The sequence below is a fragment of the Saccopteryx bilineata genome, chromosome 1 (genome assembly GCF_036850765.1).
Source record: "Saccopteryx bilineata isolate mSacBil1 chromosome 1, mSacBil1_pri_phased_curated, whole genome shotgun sequence".
NCBI lineage: Eukaryota > Metazoa > Chordata > Mammalia > Chiroptera > Emballonuridae > Saccopteryx > Saccopteryx bilineata.
Genome location: NC_089490.1, coordinates 16,112,404 through 16,127,586, shown reverse-complemented (window position 1 = coordinate 16,127,586; position 15,183 = coordinate 16,112,404). Strand labels below are relative to the sequence as shown.

At 46.6% G+C, this 15,183-nt stretch overlaps 1 protein-coding gene across 3 annotated transcripts in view; it reads left to right on the top strand.

The window, feature by feature from the left end:
• The window catches only part of BTBD9 (BTB domain containing 9), a 448,341-nt gene that overhangs the window by 316,161 nt on the left and 116,997 nt on the right, over positions 1-15,183 (top strand). For all 3 annotated transcript variants that reach the window (XM_066240405.1, XM_066240497.1, XM_066240592.1), the window contains exon 8: positions 10,181-10,370. In XM_066240405.1, coding sequence (XP_066096502.1) covers positions 10,181-10,370 — 190 coding nt within the window. The remainder of the gene's footprint in view (positions 1-10,180; positions 10,371-15,183) is intronic.

The following is a 15,183-nucleotide window of genomic DNA, read 5'->3' as shown; positions in this document are numbered from 1 at the left end:
CGAGCCCAGCAGGGCTGCCCAAGCCCTTATGACCAATCTCGGGGTGCGCTGCGATTTGGGGACCCTGGTGCTCTCAGATTTGGAGCTAGAACAGGAATGATGAGAACACTTAAGATCAATACTAATTACCATAAAATAGGCAAAAGCAAAAAAAAGAAAAGAGGCTCAGAGGAAGGGCTCCAGCACTCACAGGCATTCTCTGTTTCTTGCCGTGGGCGCCCTCCCGTGGGCGCCCTCCCGTGGGCGTCCTCCCGTGGGCGTCCTCCCGTGGGCGTCCTGCAGGTTCACGCGGGCACGGCTGACCCCTGGGATTGTGCTAGGAAGCGGCCTCCTCGCAGAGCTGGGAACTGGGAAAACTGGGGAAAGGAAGAGGTCAAAAGGTATATGATTGAAAAGTGATTTTTTTTAACCTGGTAGATAAAACTAGGAATGAATGTAATGTAGCGCCAGTGTTATGTAGGATACATTTTTGTCGCTTTTTGATAGTTTCCAAGAGAGATGAGCTTGTGCTCTAATTCTCCATTGTTCCTTTATAGCTGTTCCAACAGAGCAGCCGTGGGCGTTTCTCCTCCAGACTGGACGGGCTTGACGGAGGGTGGGTTGCAGTTGGGCCGGAAGCTTGCCTCAGCAGCCAGTGCGCACACAGGCCTGGTGATAGGCCCCTCGTCGGTAGGAGAGGAGAGCCGTGTGACCTTCGGCCAATAGCCTGGGCTGTCTTTTTGAAAGAGCTGCTCTGTCTCTGAGAATCTTGGCAGTCCTGGGGAAACTGGCGGAGGCCGTCAAGCACTTGTTTGCCCAGCGAACCACTGCGCTGTCAGAAAACACTTTGTAAGGAGCGCAGGCGGACGCGGCGGCTGGAGCCAGCACGGGCCGTTTGGAAGATGACGGGCGTCTCTAAGTGCTGGGTGCTGTTTCATTTTTTAAAATTTGCGTCAGGTGGGTTTGTTTTCCTCATCTCTCAGAGGTGATCTCTGGAGACAGTTAAATAACGTGTCAGTTTTTATCTTTAGTTATAGCTGGCACGGGTGCCCCTCAGGTCATGTGTTAGGGAAGTGATGCTGCCTTTTAAAAAATTTATTACTCCCGAATTAAATTGACTGGCAAGCTGTGTGGCCATCTCCGAGGCTGCGTAAAGAATGAAGAACAGTGGCATTGTTTTCCGGTCACTGTTTTCTGCAGGTCCCCACAGTCTGAGCCGTCCAGTTCGTACACTTGCAAAATGCATATTCCTTGTTAACACGCAACTTCTGCATTCCGAAGCAGCAAATGAAATTCCTCTGAGCAGAACTGCTCTGTGCACGGAGGGGGAAAAGCAGTTTTTGCCTGGTGGTTCCCCTTCGCCTTCAGCTCGTAGCGTGGACCACTGTGATGGGCATGGAGCTGAAGGATGGCGGAGGGAAACCAGACGCAGGCACGAGATGCTGGGGCTCGGCCGTGGCTTTGTAAACGAAGTGACACAGATTGGGGCAGAAATTCCAGTGGGGCAGAGGAGGGAACAGGAAGTCTGGAAATACAGCGCAAAGCTGAGTCCCATCCAGATGGTGTCTTTAATAAATTCATCAGACACACATGCAAGATGGTAATGAACATTCACGTGGGAGTGGCCCCGCCTCCACGGGAAGTAGCACAGTGAGACGCCTTTCACATGTGGCAGTCAGAACCACTCTCGTTTTTCCAAGTAACGAGATCCACAGAACTTACGCGGACCATTGAGTAATTATCAGGCAGCCTAACCAGGCAGGCTGAGGTTTATGCTTCTGGGAAGAAAAATTAAGAACAGAATTATTTACTGGTAAAATGGAGGGCATGGCCTGTGTGTCGGAAAACCTAGCAATAACATTTAGGACAAACTTTATCTGGGAGAACTCCCATCGCCCTGTGACTGAAGCAGATAGCTCTCCCCTCAGGCATAAAAGAACTTTTAGGTTCTTTAAAAGCCACCTGTTTGTATACATCTGCCCTCTCCTCCCTGCACTCCCCAGAATGGGGGAGTTCTTCATGCCAAGGTATTTTAGTGTGCCCTGAGTGGCCAGGCTTTCTTTATGTGGGACCGACTGAGTGGGGGAGGCCAGGGGCTGAGGGCGTATGTAGTGCTTATATAGCAGCTCTGCCGCAGTGGGCATGCTTGTTCTCTTTCTAATGTCTAGGTCAAGACCCAGAGATTGATTACGCTTTACTTTTCTAAGAAAACTTCCACTGAGAAAGCATTTTTTTTTCTGCCTTATTCAGTAACTTTTAGATTTTTTATCTCTTGGTACAGAGCTATGTTAAGCAAGGTTAAGTGCCCACCCTTTTCCAGCCCCGATTCCTTCATTCAGCAGATGCTTACTTAATGCCTGCTATATGCTAGACACTGGATCTCCACAGTCAGAAGTACAGCAGTGAAACAAAGAAACAGAAGTCCCTGCCCTGGGGAGTCACATCTAACTTTAACTCGCTGTTGTCAGGTTCGGTCAGATTTAAGTCCTGGTTTGGATATTAGCAGTTGGATTGGTACAGTGCTGGGATGATCATCTGATCCTGGTCACTTACAGACAGGCTGTATCCACTGGGCTTGTGCCCAAGTCCCTGGCCTTCTCTTCCTTCTGCCTGTTGGCATCATTTAGTCATTTCATTGTTAACTGAATTCATTCATTATCAAAAAATAGGCATAAGAATTAAGGAAAGTGGTAATCTTTTCATTTTGTTTCTTATGAAGTAGATACAGTAGCTTGTCGGGTTGCTTCTAGCAAAAGCTATTTCTTTAAAGGAAATTGGGCGGGGTAAATTTGGCTGGGGGAGGTCACCTCTGTGTATGTATGTTGATATCTGTCTGTTTCAGGCACCTTTGTTGATCCAGGTTTTGACTAATAAACATTAATGAATAATGATGTCAAAATCAAAGTAGAAACCGTGGTATGCTATTCTCCAACACATAGACATAAGAGTCCTTGTTGAGAAGGCAGAAGTATTTAATTTAGCATATATGCCAGACCATCTCGAGATTCCAGAGGGCCAGAGGGTGATGGTATCTACTAAAATAGTTCTGCTTAAAGAAAATGTTAGAGACTAAAAGAATCTTCTTTAATAAACCCACTTACCAATGTGTCTACAGGAAAGGGGTTCTGAGTGCTAACCTTACGCCTGCTTCCCAGAGAGCTTGACACTGTATCAATAATGCTTTTGTGATAGTCCATGACGCTGCTGTACTGATTGACCACTAACTAGAATCCTATTCCTTAAGAATAAAATAGTGAAGTATATAGTAACATCTGGCAGGTGGAAACTGACAAATTCAGGGAGCATCAACAAAGAGGTGGTAAGACTGAGTGGATACTACAGAGGATATCCACATTCAAAGTCATCATGAAAGGTTTTTCTCCTCCCACAGGCTTGCTAGCTTTCTGGTTTTCATCAAGGCACTGTTGAAATGTGTGAAACTGTTTTTAAAAGTATTCCATATGTGCGAAAGAACACGAGGAACATATGTAAGTGGGGAGACCAGGAACGCTCTCAGGTTTACCACCCAGCTTTAGCAATGGAACCTTTAAAGCTCTTTGTGTGCCCCTCCCCCACTCACAGCCCCACTGCCTTCCTATCCAGAGGTAACTGTTCCTCTGACTCTTAGTGCTCACTATTTCTAGCTTTTCTCTAAGTTCACCACATAGGTAGGGATCACTGAACGGTAGAAATGGAAACATCTCTGTGTATTTGTCTGATCTGCTCTTGACCAGCTCTCTATGTGAGGTTGAGCTTTGTCAATCCGCGCAGCTCTGGTTCATTTGTTCTGGGTGCTGTGTAGTTTTTGTTTAGTAGCGAAGTTTTAATAATTCAGTGGGCAGGTTAGACACACCTAAAGAGAACTAGTGAACACAATAGTAATTTTAAGAAATTACCCAAAATGCATCAAAAAAGAGAGAGGGGAAAAAATGAAAGTTAGGAACATAAAGGATGGAATGAAAAGTTCTAACAGAGGTCTAATGGGAATCCTAGAAAAAGAAAAGAAGAAAAAAATAGGGAATGAGGGAGAGTTAATACCCAAACAAAGAATGGCCAGAATTTTCCACTCTATAAAGCGATAAATGCTCATATTTATTCCTGAGAAGGATAAGTCTAATCTACATGTTGGTACAACATGGTAAAATTAAAAAATACCAAAACCAAAGAAAAAGCCGTAACATTAGCCACAGAGAAAAGCCGTCAAACTGAGGGGTAGCAGACATAGCACCAGAAGCCAGAAAACTACGAGCAATATCTTCAAAGTGCTGAGAAACGCCCTGGCCGGTTGGCTCAGTGGTAGAGCGTCGGCCTGGCGTGCGGGGGACCCGGGTTCGATTCCCGGCCAGGGCACATAAGGAGAAGCGCCCATTTGCTTCTCCACCCCCACCCCCCACCTTCCTCTCTGTCTCTCTCTTCCCCTTCCGCAGCCAAGGCTCCATTGGAGCAAAGATGGCCCGGGCGCTGGGGATGGCTCCTTGGCCTCTGCCCCAGGCGCTAGAGTGGCTCTGTTTGTGGCAGAGCGACCCCCCAGAGGGGCAAAGCACCACCCCCTGGTGAGCAGAGCATCGCCCCTGGTGGGCGTGCCGGGTGGATCCCGGTCGGGCGCATGCGGGAGTCTGTCTGACTGTCTCTCCCCGTTTCCAGCTTCAGAACAATACAAAAAAAAAAAAAAAAAAAAAAAAAAGTGCTGAGAAAAAATACCTTTAACATGGAGTTTTAAGCACAATTAACCTGTTTTTCAAGAGTGGTGGCAAAGTACACTTCAGACAAAGACTGCTGAATACTAATGAACGTGTCTTAGAAAGAAGTTGAGTCAAGCAGAAAAGACTATATAAAAAAGCAACGGTGTTTTATCAACCAATGTCACCCCAATAAATTCAATTAAAAAAAAGTAATGGTGAACAAATTGGGGAATGTGAATAAACAAGTTCTGGCTGCATGAAATAATAATAATGACTGATGTGGAGAGGATAGAGCAAGGTGGAACTAAAATGTTAGGTAACTGTACAGATTACAGATAAGCCAAGATGCAAGTGATGTGTATTAAAAACTGTTAAATTCTGGCCTTGGCTGGTTGGTTGAGTGGACAGAGCGTCGGCCCGGCTATGGACATCCCAGGTTCAATTCCCCGGTCAGGGCACACAGGAGAAGCGACCATCTGTTTGTCTCTCCCTCCCTCTCCCCCTTTTCTCCCTCTTCTTCTCTCCTTTTTCCCCTTCTCCCTCTCCCTCTTCTCTCCCTCTTCCTCTCCTGCAGCTAGTGGCTCAATTGGTTCTAGTGATTGGTTCAAGCATCGGCCCCGAGTGCTAAGGACAGCTCAGTTGATTTGAGCACTGGCCCCAGATGGGGGTGACCAGGTGGATCATGGTCAGGGTGCATGCAGGAGTCTGTCTCACTATCCAAAACTGTTAAGTTCTTTTATATTGTTCAGAAGAACAGCATATGTGATTTTTAATTTTAGGCATCGTTGTGTGGTGTGCATATCTAAAATTTAGTAAAAGGGTATAAATATATACCTTCCAAATCAAATGAATGGAGATAGCCAGTGACGGAAGGGAAGCTGTCAATTCATTAGAAAACAGGCGCAGGGTGGACAGAGAGCTGGGGGAAGCAGCAAAGGAAAACCTTGTGAATAGAAAGTAAAGTCAATCCAAAGATACCAACAATAGCAACCAATGTAAGTCGTGTAAATCTGCCAGTTAAAAAACATGGAATTTTTTACAAATCTAGTTGCATGTTATTTACAAGAGGCCAGAAAAATAGAAAGGACTGTGATACCAAGGAAATAAAAGTACAATAGTTATTTGACATTAGATAATATTGACTTTAGGACAGAGGTATCATTAGGGATAAAGAATGATACTGCCTAGTGATGAAAGGTTCAATCCACCAGGAAGACACTATTCTGAAAGGATACCCAGGAGATGGTGTCTTAGAACATATAAAGCAAAAATTAACAGAATTGTAAGGAGAAATTGGCAGATTTATAGCCTATAGTGATTTTAACAACCTCTCTCAGTAATTAGTAAGCATATAATGATTTGAACAATACAATTAATACGTTTGATGTAGTAGACACAGATAGAACCATACCTCTACCACAGTCTCTTCAGACACACATAAAATGTCAATAAGAACTAACCATGTGCTGGGTGGGCCACAAAGCAAATCGCAGCAAATTCTACAAAGTCAACATCATACAGACCACTCTTCTTAACATCTACATTGCAGTGTAATTAAACTCAGTAACAAAAAGATAACTTGGAAAGTTGTATTTGGAAAGTATTATTTTTGAATAATTTATGGATCAAAGAAAAAATCATAATGAAATTAGAAAAAAAAATACACACACACACACACACCAGACAAACCCCAAATGAGGGACATTCTGCATGATACCTGGCCAGTAGTACCCTTCAGAAATGCTATATGTCAGAAGTTTAAAACAAAGATAAATCATGACTTAGAGGTAAAAATGTTAGCTTTAAACTCATGTATTAGAAAAGGAGAAAGATTAATGAGTTAAGTATTGTATTTCCCTACGTATAAGACTCACCTTTTAAAAAATATATTTGGAGTCTAAAAGTGGATGCATCTTATACAATGGGTGTAGTTTTTTGGGAGCATCTTATACATGGGGAAATATGATATTCACTTCAAGTAGTTTTTTAAAATAAATAGAGTAATTGCAAAGGAATAGAAGGAAGAAATTTTAAAAAAGAGCAAAATTTAGTGAAGTTGGGAATAAAGAATCAACAAAACCAAAAGTTGGTTCTTTGAAAATATCAGTAAGGTGGACAGACTTGTATAGGGCTGATCCATAAAGAAAGAAAAGGTACAAATAAAAATATTTGGAGTAAAAGGAAGCTATACTATGAACATCTTTATAAGCTAGTATATTTAAACTTAAAATGAAGATTTTCTTAAAAGAGCCAAAAATATTTAAGATAATTTTGAAGAAAACGGGAGGAGAGGAGGGAGGAAAGATGTTCACTTTATTAGATTTTAAGGGTACTATAAAATTATAGTAATTACAATCACATGGTAATGGGACAAGGCTAGGCAAATCAGTGACACGGACTGCAGATCTTAAAAAGAGGCTCAGAGCTACTATATGAAGACTGTATGTGAGGAAGGAGCTCACACCAGTGGGGGAAGGACGGGCCGTTCATTACACAGCACGGGGGAATTGACTAACCTATGAATAAAAGATGAAAGCAGGTTTCTCTTTCACAGCTACCAGAAATAAATCTCCAATAAATTAACCAAATGTGAAAAGTAAAATTAGAGAACTTTTAGAAGAAAATATAGGAAAATATCTTTATAAATTCAGGATAGGGAAGAATTCATAAACAAGAAAGGAAAAGCACAAATCATAAGGGAGAAAAATATTTCAACTCAGTACCTTAACCAACAAAGGAATCGCCTTCTGCAAACCAGTTAAAAAAACAATAAAAAAATAGACAAAAGATAAAGATAGTTTACAGAAGAGAGGAGGAGAATGAATGGGGGGGGGGAGAAAAATATATTTATCTAGCAAAAACACGAAAACTGAAACCACACTGAGATAACAGGTCACACTCCTCCGTGTAATGTTACCAAGCATTGGTAAGGAGGGGCAGTGAGCTGAGAGGATATATTTTTACAATCACATTGGTGAACCTATTTTAAAATTATGTAAAGTAAGCTATAGATCTTGAATGTAAGTAGCTAGGGTTGATTGCAGATTTGGGTTAAGTAACTTAACTGTCTGAAGAAAGAAAAACAAAATCATTGTTGTGAAAGGCTGTCACCTTTTATTGTTCTCTTCTTCGTGGATAGAAAACCTACGTTATTTCTGAACAGCGGCTATTTTGTGGAATCCCTTGAGTTGTGTAAATGAACAGGTTGGTATGGCTTTGAAGTAATAGAGCAAGACTCACAGAACACAGCTGTTTTTTTCAAGATGCAGCAGTTTGTGAACAGAGAGAAGAGCGTGTGTGTTAAAACACATGGAGAGTTAAGCAGAGCAGGGAGAGGAGTCATGGCTGAGGGCAGCTGGATGCTCCGGAACGGGGTTGGTGCCATGTCCTGGGTCACGTTCCTGCTGTATGAATTCTAAATAGTAAATGTATACACACCCGTACGTGTACATACATACGCACATATATAAAATCTTTCTGCAAACAGATTTATTAAATGTCATAATAAGTACAGTGTAGAGAAGACTGGTAAAACAAATGTCATCTACCTACTGCCTAGCTTAAGACCAGTCCTTTGGAAGCCCCTTCAAGACTTTATCCTGGAGATGATATCAATTAATGTTTGGACCCACTGGTGGGAGGCCCTCCAAGATTTCACCTTCCCCTTCCCAGAAAAATTATCCTTCCTTTTTTATTTTATTTTATTTTATTTTTTGTATTTTTCTGAAGCTGGAAATGGGGAGAGACAGACTCCCGCATGCGCCCGACCGGGATCCACCCGGCACGCCCACCAGGGGGCGATGCTCTGCCCACCAGGGCGTCGCTTTGTTGCGACCAGAGCCACTCTAGCGCCTGGGGCAGAGGCCAAGGAGCCATCCCCAGCGCCCGGGCCATCTTTGCTCCAATGGAGCCTCACTGCGGGAGGGGAAGAGAGAGATAGAGAGGAAGGAGAGGGGGAGGGGTGCAGAGGCAGATGGGCGCCTCTCCTGTGTGCCCTGGCTGGGAATCGAACCTGGGACTTCTGCACGCCAGGCTGACGCTCTACCACTGAGCCAACCGGCCAGAGCCTTTTTTGTATTTTTCTGAAGTGAGAAGCAGGAAGGAAGAGAGACTCCCGCATGCGCCCAGCTGGGATCCACCCGACATGCCCACCAGGGGGTGATGCTCTGCCCATCTGGGGCTTTGCTCTGTTGCAACTGGAGCCATTCTAGCGCCTGAGGCAGAGGCCATGGAGCCATCCTCAGCGCCCAGGCCAACTTTGCTCCAGTGGAGCCTTGGCTGCAGGAGGGGAAGAATGAGACAGAGAGAAAGGAGAGGTGGAAGGGTGGAGAAGCAAATGGGCACTTCTGTGTGCCCTGACCAGGAATCGAACCTGGGACTTCCATACATCAGGCCAATGCTCTACCACTGATCCAACTGGCCAGGGCCTATATCCTCTCAATTTTGTATAACTCCCTACATTTCATTTTTAGTTTTTTGTTTATATATATATCCCTAAACAAAGTATATTTTTAGTTTTGCCTTATTGAAAACCTCTTGTAAGTGAATTCATACTCTGTTTTTCTGTGCCTTGCTTTTTGTTTGTTTGTTTCAACATTGGATTTCTTGAATCATCTATTTGCATGTAGCTGTGGTTCATTAATCTCAAGGACTGTATAGTTTCCTATTGTAGTAATATTTTGCAATGTATTTGTTAATTTTTTTATTTTATGGGGTACAGTGTGCCTTGAGATACGAACAGACCAACATATGAATTTTTTTTAAGATACGAGCTATGACCCGGTCCATATTTTTGTTTGAGATCCGAGCAAAATTCTGAGATACCAGTCGTTATTCAGGAAGCTGCCGCTAGTTGATGCGTTGGCACACGGGTCCAGTATCAATTGGCAGTTTGATATATGAGTTGACTGACTTACAAGCTCAGTTACAGAACGAATTAAATTTGTATCTCAAGGTACCACTGTATTATGTTTCTTTATAATAAAGTTCTTTTTTTTTTGAGACAGGACAGATAGGGACAGACAGGAAGGGAGAGAGATGAGAAGCATCAATTCTTCATTGCAACATCTTAGTTGTTCATTGATTGCTTTCTCATATGTGCCTTGACCAGGGTGCTACAGCAGAGCAAGTGACCCTTTGCTCAAGCCAGTGACCTTGGGCTCAAGCCAGATGAGCCCGTACTCAAGCTGGCAGGCAACCTTGGGGTTTCGAACCTGGGTCCTCTGCATCCCAGTCTGATGCTCTGTCCTCTGCACCACTCTCTGATTATGCTATAATAAAATTCTTTAGGGTTAATTGCTATGTGTACTTTGGTTTATTCCAGCCTTAGGTTGAACATTTTTTTTAAAGTTATTTGGCATGGAAAATGTGTATGTAATGTATATATCTTAAGATAATCAAAATGTTCTAATTTTTCTTTTTTCATTGATATGCGATAGATATTAATTTTTTCTGAGCATACTACAGGGATGTATTTGGCTTCCCTTACCCTGATGCCACATCTTGTGTTGGATTCGCAGTTCCCATGGAGAATGTGGCGACAATTGCTGATTGTGCCAGCGTGATCGAAGGAGTCAGCCGGAGCCGAAATGCCTTGCTGAACGGAGACACCAAGAATTATGACTGGGACTCCGGCTATACGTGTCACCAGCTCGGGAGCGGGGCGATCGTGGTGCAGCTGGCACAGCCGTACATGATCGGGTCAATACGGTAAGAAGGGTCCTTTTCATTCATTACTTTTCAAACAGAAGACACATGTGCAAATTACGTTTTGGTACAATGACGATCCCAAAAACATCTGTGAAGACCCTCTTCTGTTCTTTGCCCTACATATCGAGTGATGGGTGGGGATGGGGAACGAAGAGACGCAGGTGCGTGTTGGGGTTCTCTGCTGGGGAGACGCCCCCGGTTAGACCGAGGAGGAGCTAGAGCAGACGCCTCTCGCTGGGCTTGTCTGGGCAGGGACTTGCAGGGTAATGTCAAGGCATGTTATATAGAATCTAAAATCATTTAAAACTTTAATAAATGACTTTCCATAGGAACCAGACAGAACTGTATATGAGACCTGCTTCTAAAAATATCATTGTAATAATCTTTGACTCTGGTTTTTAGTTGTTTTCATTTTGCTTTAAGAAGGGAACTTTAACCCAGTGGTGCTTGATTTTATAGGATCATATACTTTTAAAATGTGAGACGGGTGACACCCCCTAGAGAATATACTTTTAGTTCAAGACGGCCATCTGAGTCTTGGATATGCTGACTTTGTGTTCAACGTTCTAGGAAGGTCTCTGAAAAACTAATACATACAATAGTATATATATATATATATATATGTATGTATTATATGTATTTATATTTCTGTTTAGCACTAGGTAAGATATTTTACACGATCTGTTGGCCTGCCAGGGGTAGAGCCGTTTGCTGGACTTGGCTACTTTTTCCCATCATGCTCCATCACATTTGCCTTGTAGTTTTGTGTTCTCATTTGAAAGTCAGCATGTGTAAAGAGAGAAATAGCACAACAAAATAAGGTAGTGGGTTCTGATAGGCGAAGGTCAATCTATGTCTGGCTAATAACCTCAGAGGTTACTGCTGCTTGCCAGTTCCGGGGGGGTAGGGGCTGACAACTGATGGTGAATTTCTTGGAGGATTTCTTCATTTAAATTGTCAACCGTGGCCTGACTAGATGGTGGCGCAGTAGATAGTGTTGGCATGGGATGCTGAAGACCCAGGTTTGAAACCCCGAGGTCACTGGCTTTGAGCGTGTGCTCACCAGCTTGAGCGCTCAGTTGAGGGCTTGAGTGTGGGATCATAGACATGACGCCATGGTTGCTGGCTTGAGCCCAGAGGTCGCTGGCTTGAAGCCCAAGGTCACTGGCTTAGCAAAGGGTCACTGGCTTAGCAAAGGTTCACTGGCTCAGCTGGAGCCCCCAGGTCAAGGCACATATGAGAAAGCAATCAATGAGCAACTAAGGTACCCCAGTGAAGAATTGATGCTTCTCGTCTCTCTCCCTTCCTGTCTCTCTCTCTCTCTCTCTCTCTCACTAAAAATAAATGGTCAGCCCCTTCTCATAAAGGGCTGTATACAGTCTGAGACAACAAATCAGAGAAAGAAGCTTGGAGTTCACACTGCAGACCAGGCAGCTCACTGGGTCCTGAGACAAGCACCGTCCGTCTGGACAAACGACCAGTCCAAACAGACTCCGTCCACAGCAGGCCGCACCCCTCCTGCCTTGTCCTCAGCTGCGAGCGCTGACTGGAGTTTTCATAAGCCATCTGCTCCATAAGCCGCTCTAGAACTTTTGTCATAGAGGGTATGAAACTTATCTGAGTACTTCTCATTACAGTTTATCCCTCTCCGCGTTAGAAACCTGGGGAACAGTTGTCCTTCTGTGGTCACTGACCCTCTCTATGGTCTCCGCAATTTTTGTGAAGATTACCAGTCGTGTTTCTGAGATTCCGTCGGCAATTTCTTTCAGCAGGCTTGTGGCGTAACTCATCTGAGCCAGGCAACGTGAAATCATTTAAATTGACTGGACACTCTCTTTCTTTCACTTCACCTATTTGGGGCTTCAATTTCCTCTTTATTATGTTTGTCCTGCCATTTCTAATTTGGAGACCAGTCTTCTTGCCAATGAAGATGTAAGCAAACTGGCAGCATAGTAGTACTCAGTGCCCACTGCCTTTGAATGTTGCCTGTGCTCTGTCTGCCTACCTGGTCCCCTGCCCCATCTAACAGTGCTCCACGTGCATCTCAGAGCAGCATGTCAGCGATGGATTCCATGGTCCTCGCTGTCCCCTGTTCACGTGGGCTCACACCATGGTTCCCCCTCCCATTCACAGGCACCACCCCTCTGTCCATCAGCTGAGCCAGAAACATGGGGGTCTTTCTAAATTTCTTCCTCCCCTCACTCTTCCCTTCAGTCAGCCGGCTGTAGAGTTCCGTCAGCGCCAGTCCCTCCACGTCTCGCATCTCCACCCCCCACACCCACCCCCCACCACGCCATAGTCACACTCTGTAGTTTCCTCCTGTCTGCCTGCTCTCCCAGACTCCACGCAGTCATGCCCCTTCCAAGAGGGTTCACGGCTGCTCTTGGCCTCCAGGAGAACGTGCCGACAGAGGCACTCCGTGACCCGACTTGGCCTCTGTCTGAACAGTCTGTCTCCGGCCAGTCCCCTCCCTGCACAGCCCCTCAGCCTGTCCAGCCGCTTGCTGTTTCCACCCGTGTCACCCTCCCTCCACACCTCCCGCTCTGAACATGCTGTTTCCTTTGCTTGTGTCCACACTGCCTTCTCATCTCCCTCCCCCTTCGGGACTCCGCCCCTTCAGACGCTTCTCTAACCTCCATCACCTCCCAGGCTGATTTCGACCTCCCCCCTCAGGACCTCGCGTGCTCTGCGTGTGATTCCTACCACAGCGTTTGTTGTATTTGTGTGATTGTTTCCTTGCCGCCCCCTCCCGGCCTCACTGGATACACCGGGCCTGTGGCCCCTCGGAATGAGCGTCCCACGACAGATTGTGCGGCCGAGGTAGTCTGTCATGATACGAGGGGAAATTAAGTGGGTGCAGTAGGAGATCTAAAATTTTAGATCCAACAGGGGCCTGATGAGGTGCCAAAGTGACAGCTTAGGACAAACAGGCTCTTCCTGTGACAAGGCCACCTTGGCCTTCCGCTTTTGTCAAAGCATCAGAGAGGTTGAATCTGACCCCAGAAGGAGGTGTGACTGGGGCTTAAGGCTAGAGAAAGCAGTGTCCATTTGTTTTCCTTTCAATGCGAAGTTAAAATGGTTCCCCTGACTAAGCAGAGGCAGAAGTGTGTGTCTCCGCACGGTGGGACACTCGCACTTCCTCCAGCCCGGCGCTGGTGTCTGTCTGAGAAAATCCATGCGCTGGACGCCCCAGGTAACTGGCTGGGTGCTGGGAGGGACACGTCTCGGCGAAACTGACATTACGTTGTCAGGGACTGCATTTGCCTCTTCTGTGACATGATTAAGAAGAAAGGGAGAGGGATTGGTAACCGCCCATGCCTGTGGACGCTGCCGGGTGTCTTGGCAGGCCGTGGTTAGCAGCAGCTGATGTGCCCCGACAGATGTTTATCGATGGAAAAGCAGATCAGCAGCACCCCTGCACGGGGATGGGTAATTGACCAGTGACAAGTGCATTAGCCAGTGGCATTTGACCTACAGTTCCCAATGCTTGTGACGGCTGACTTGCTTTCCTAGGCGCTGTGTCGGAGAAGCCCTGTGGCTCTGAGGCCACACCTGCCTGGAGCACTGCCCCTGAGGGGAGCACTACCTCTGCTGGGAGTATTGCCCCTGCGGGGAGCATCGCCCCTGCCGGGAGCACTGCCCCTGCCGGGAGTACTGCCCCTGCCAGGAGCACTGCCTCTGCCGGAAGCACTGCCCCTGCTGGGAGCACTGCCTCTGCCGGGAGCACTGCCTCTGCCTGGAGCACTGCATCTGCAGGGAGCATTGCCTCTGCCGGGAGCACTGCCTCTGCCTGGAGCACTGCCTTTGCCTGGAGCACTGCCTCTGCAGGGAGCATTGCCTCTGCTGGGAGTACTACCTCTGCTGGGAGTATTGCCCCTGCAGGGAGCACCACCCCTGCCGGGAGCACCGCCCCTGCCGGGAGCATTGCCTCTGCCGGGAGTACTGCCCCTGAGGGGAGCACTGTCTCTGCCGGGAGCACTACCTCTGCCGAGAGTACTGCCTCTGCCGGGAGTACTGCCCCTGCGGGGAGCACTTCCTCTGTGGGGAGCATTACCTCTGTGGGGAGCACTGCCTCTGCCGGGAGTACTGCCTCTGCTGAGCGGCTGCACTTCCCCATGCAACAGGGGTTCTGGCCTCCTGGGAGCTCAGTGTGCTGGCTTTAAAAACCCAGGTTTCTTTGTAGGTGCAAGGTGAAGGCCTACAACGCACACTGTCTAAGCCGCTGCGTTCCTGATTCTGATGAGAGGACACTGTTTTGTGGGTTAAAAAAAACAATTTATTTCCATCTGTTTGTCTGTTTTCAGCCACAGAAACCGTTCCTTCCTTTCCTAAGAGCCCGTCTGTGGCTGGGCGGGCGAGCAGGGCTTGGTCGGTCCCTAGCCACAGTCCACAGGGGTCTGACCCCGCCGGCCTGTCTGCCGCCAGTGCCCTGGCGGGACCCTGGGAAAGCTGACCTTGACACATGATCTCTGACTGTCGCCACTCCATATTTTCTTTCACTCACTCAGCAGACGTTTGGTGAGCCTTTTGCCGTGTGCCAGGCCTTGGGACGCAGCATTGAACAGAGACGGCAGCCTCCAAGTGTCCGTGTCCTCACGGAGCTGACCTCCTGGAGCTGACGCTTGAGTGGGGGAGGGAAACAGCTTGTGGGGGAGGGGCACTCCCTGTAACGTGTCAGGTGGTCAGGAAGCAGGACTGGGGGACCGATGAAGACCGTTCCGTTTTCGATTTGGAAGAGCGAGCTCTTTGGGGACCACGGGGCGGGGGCAAGCATCTTAGGCAGAGTGCCAGGGACCTGCGGGGGCAGCACATC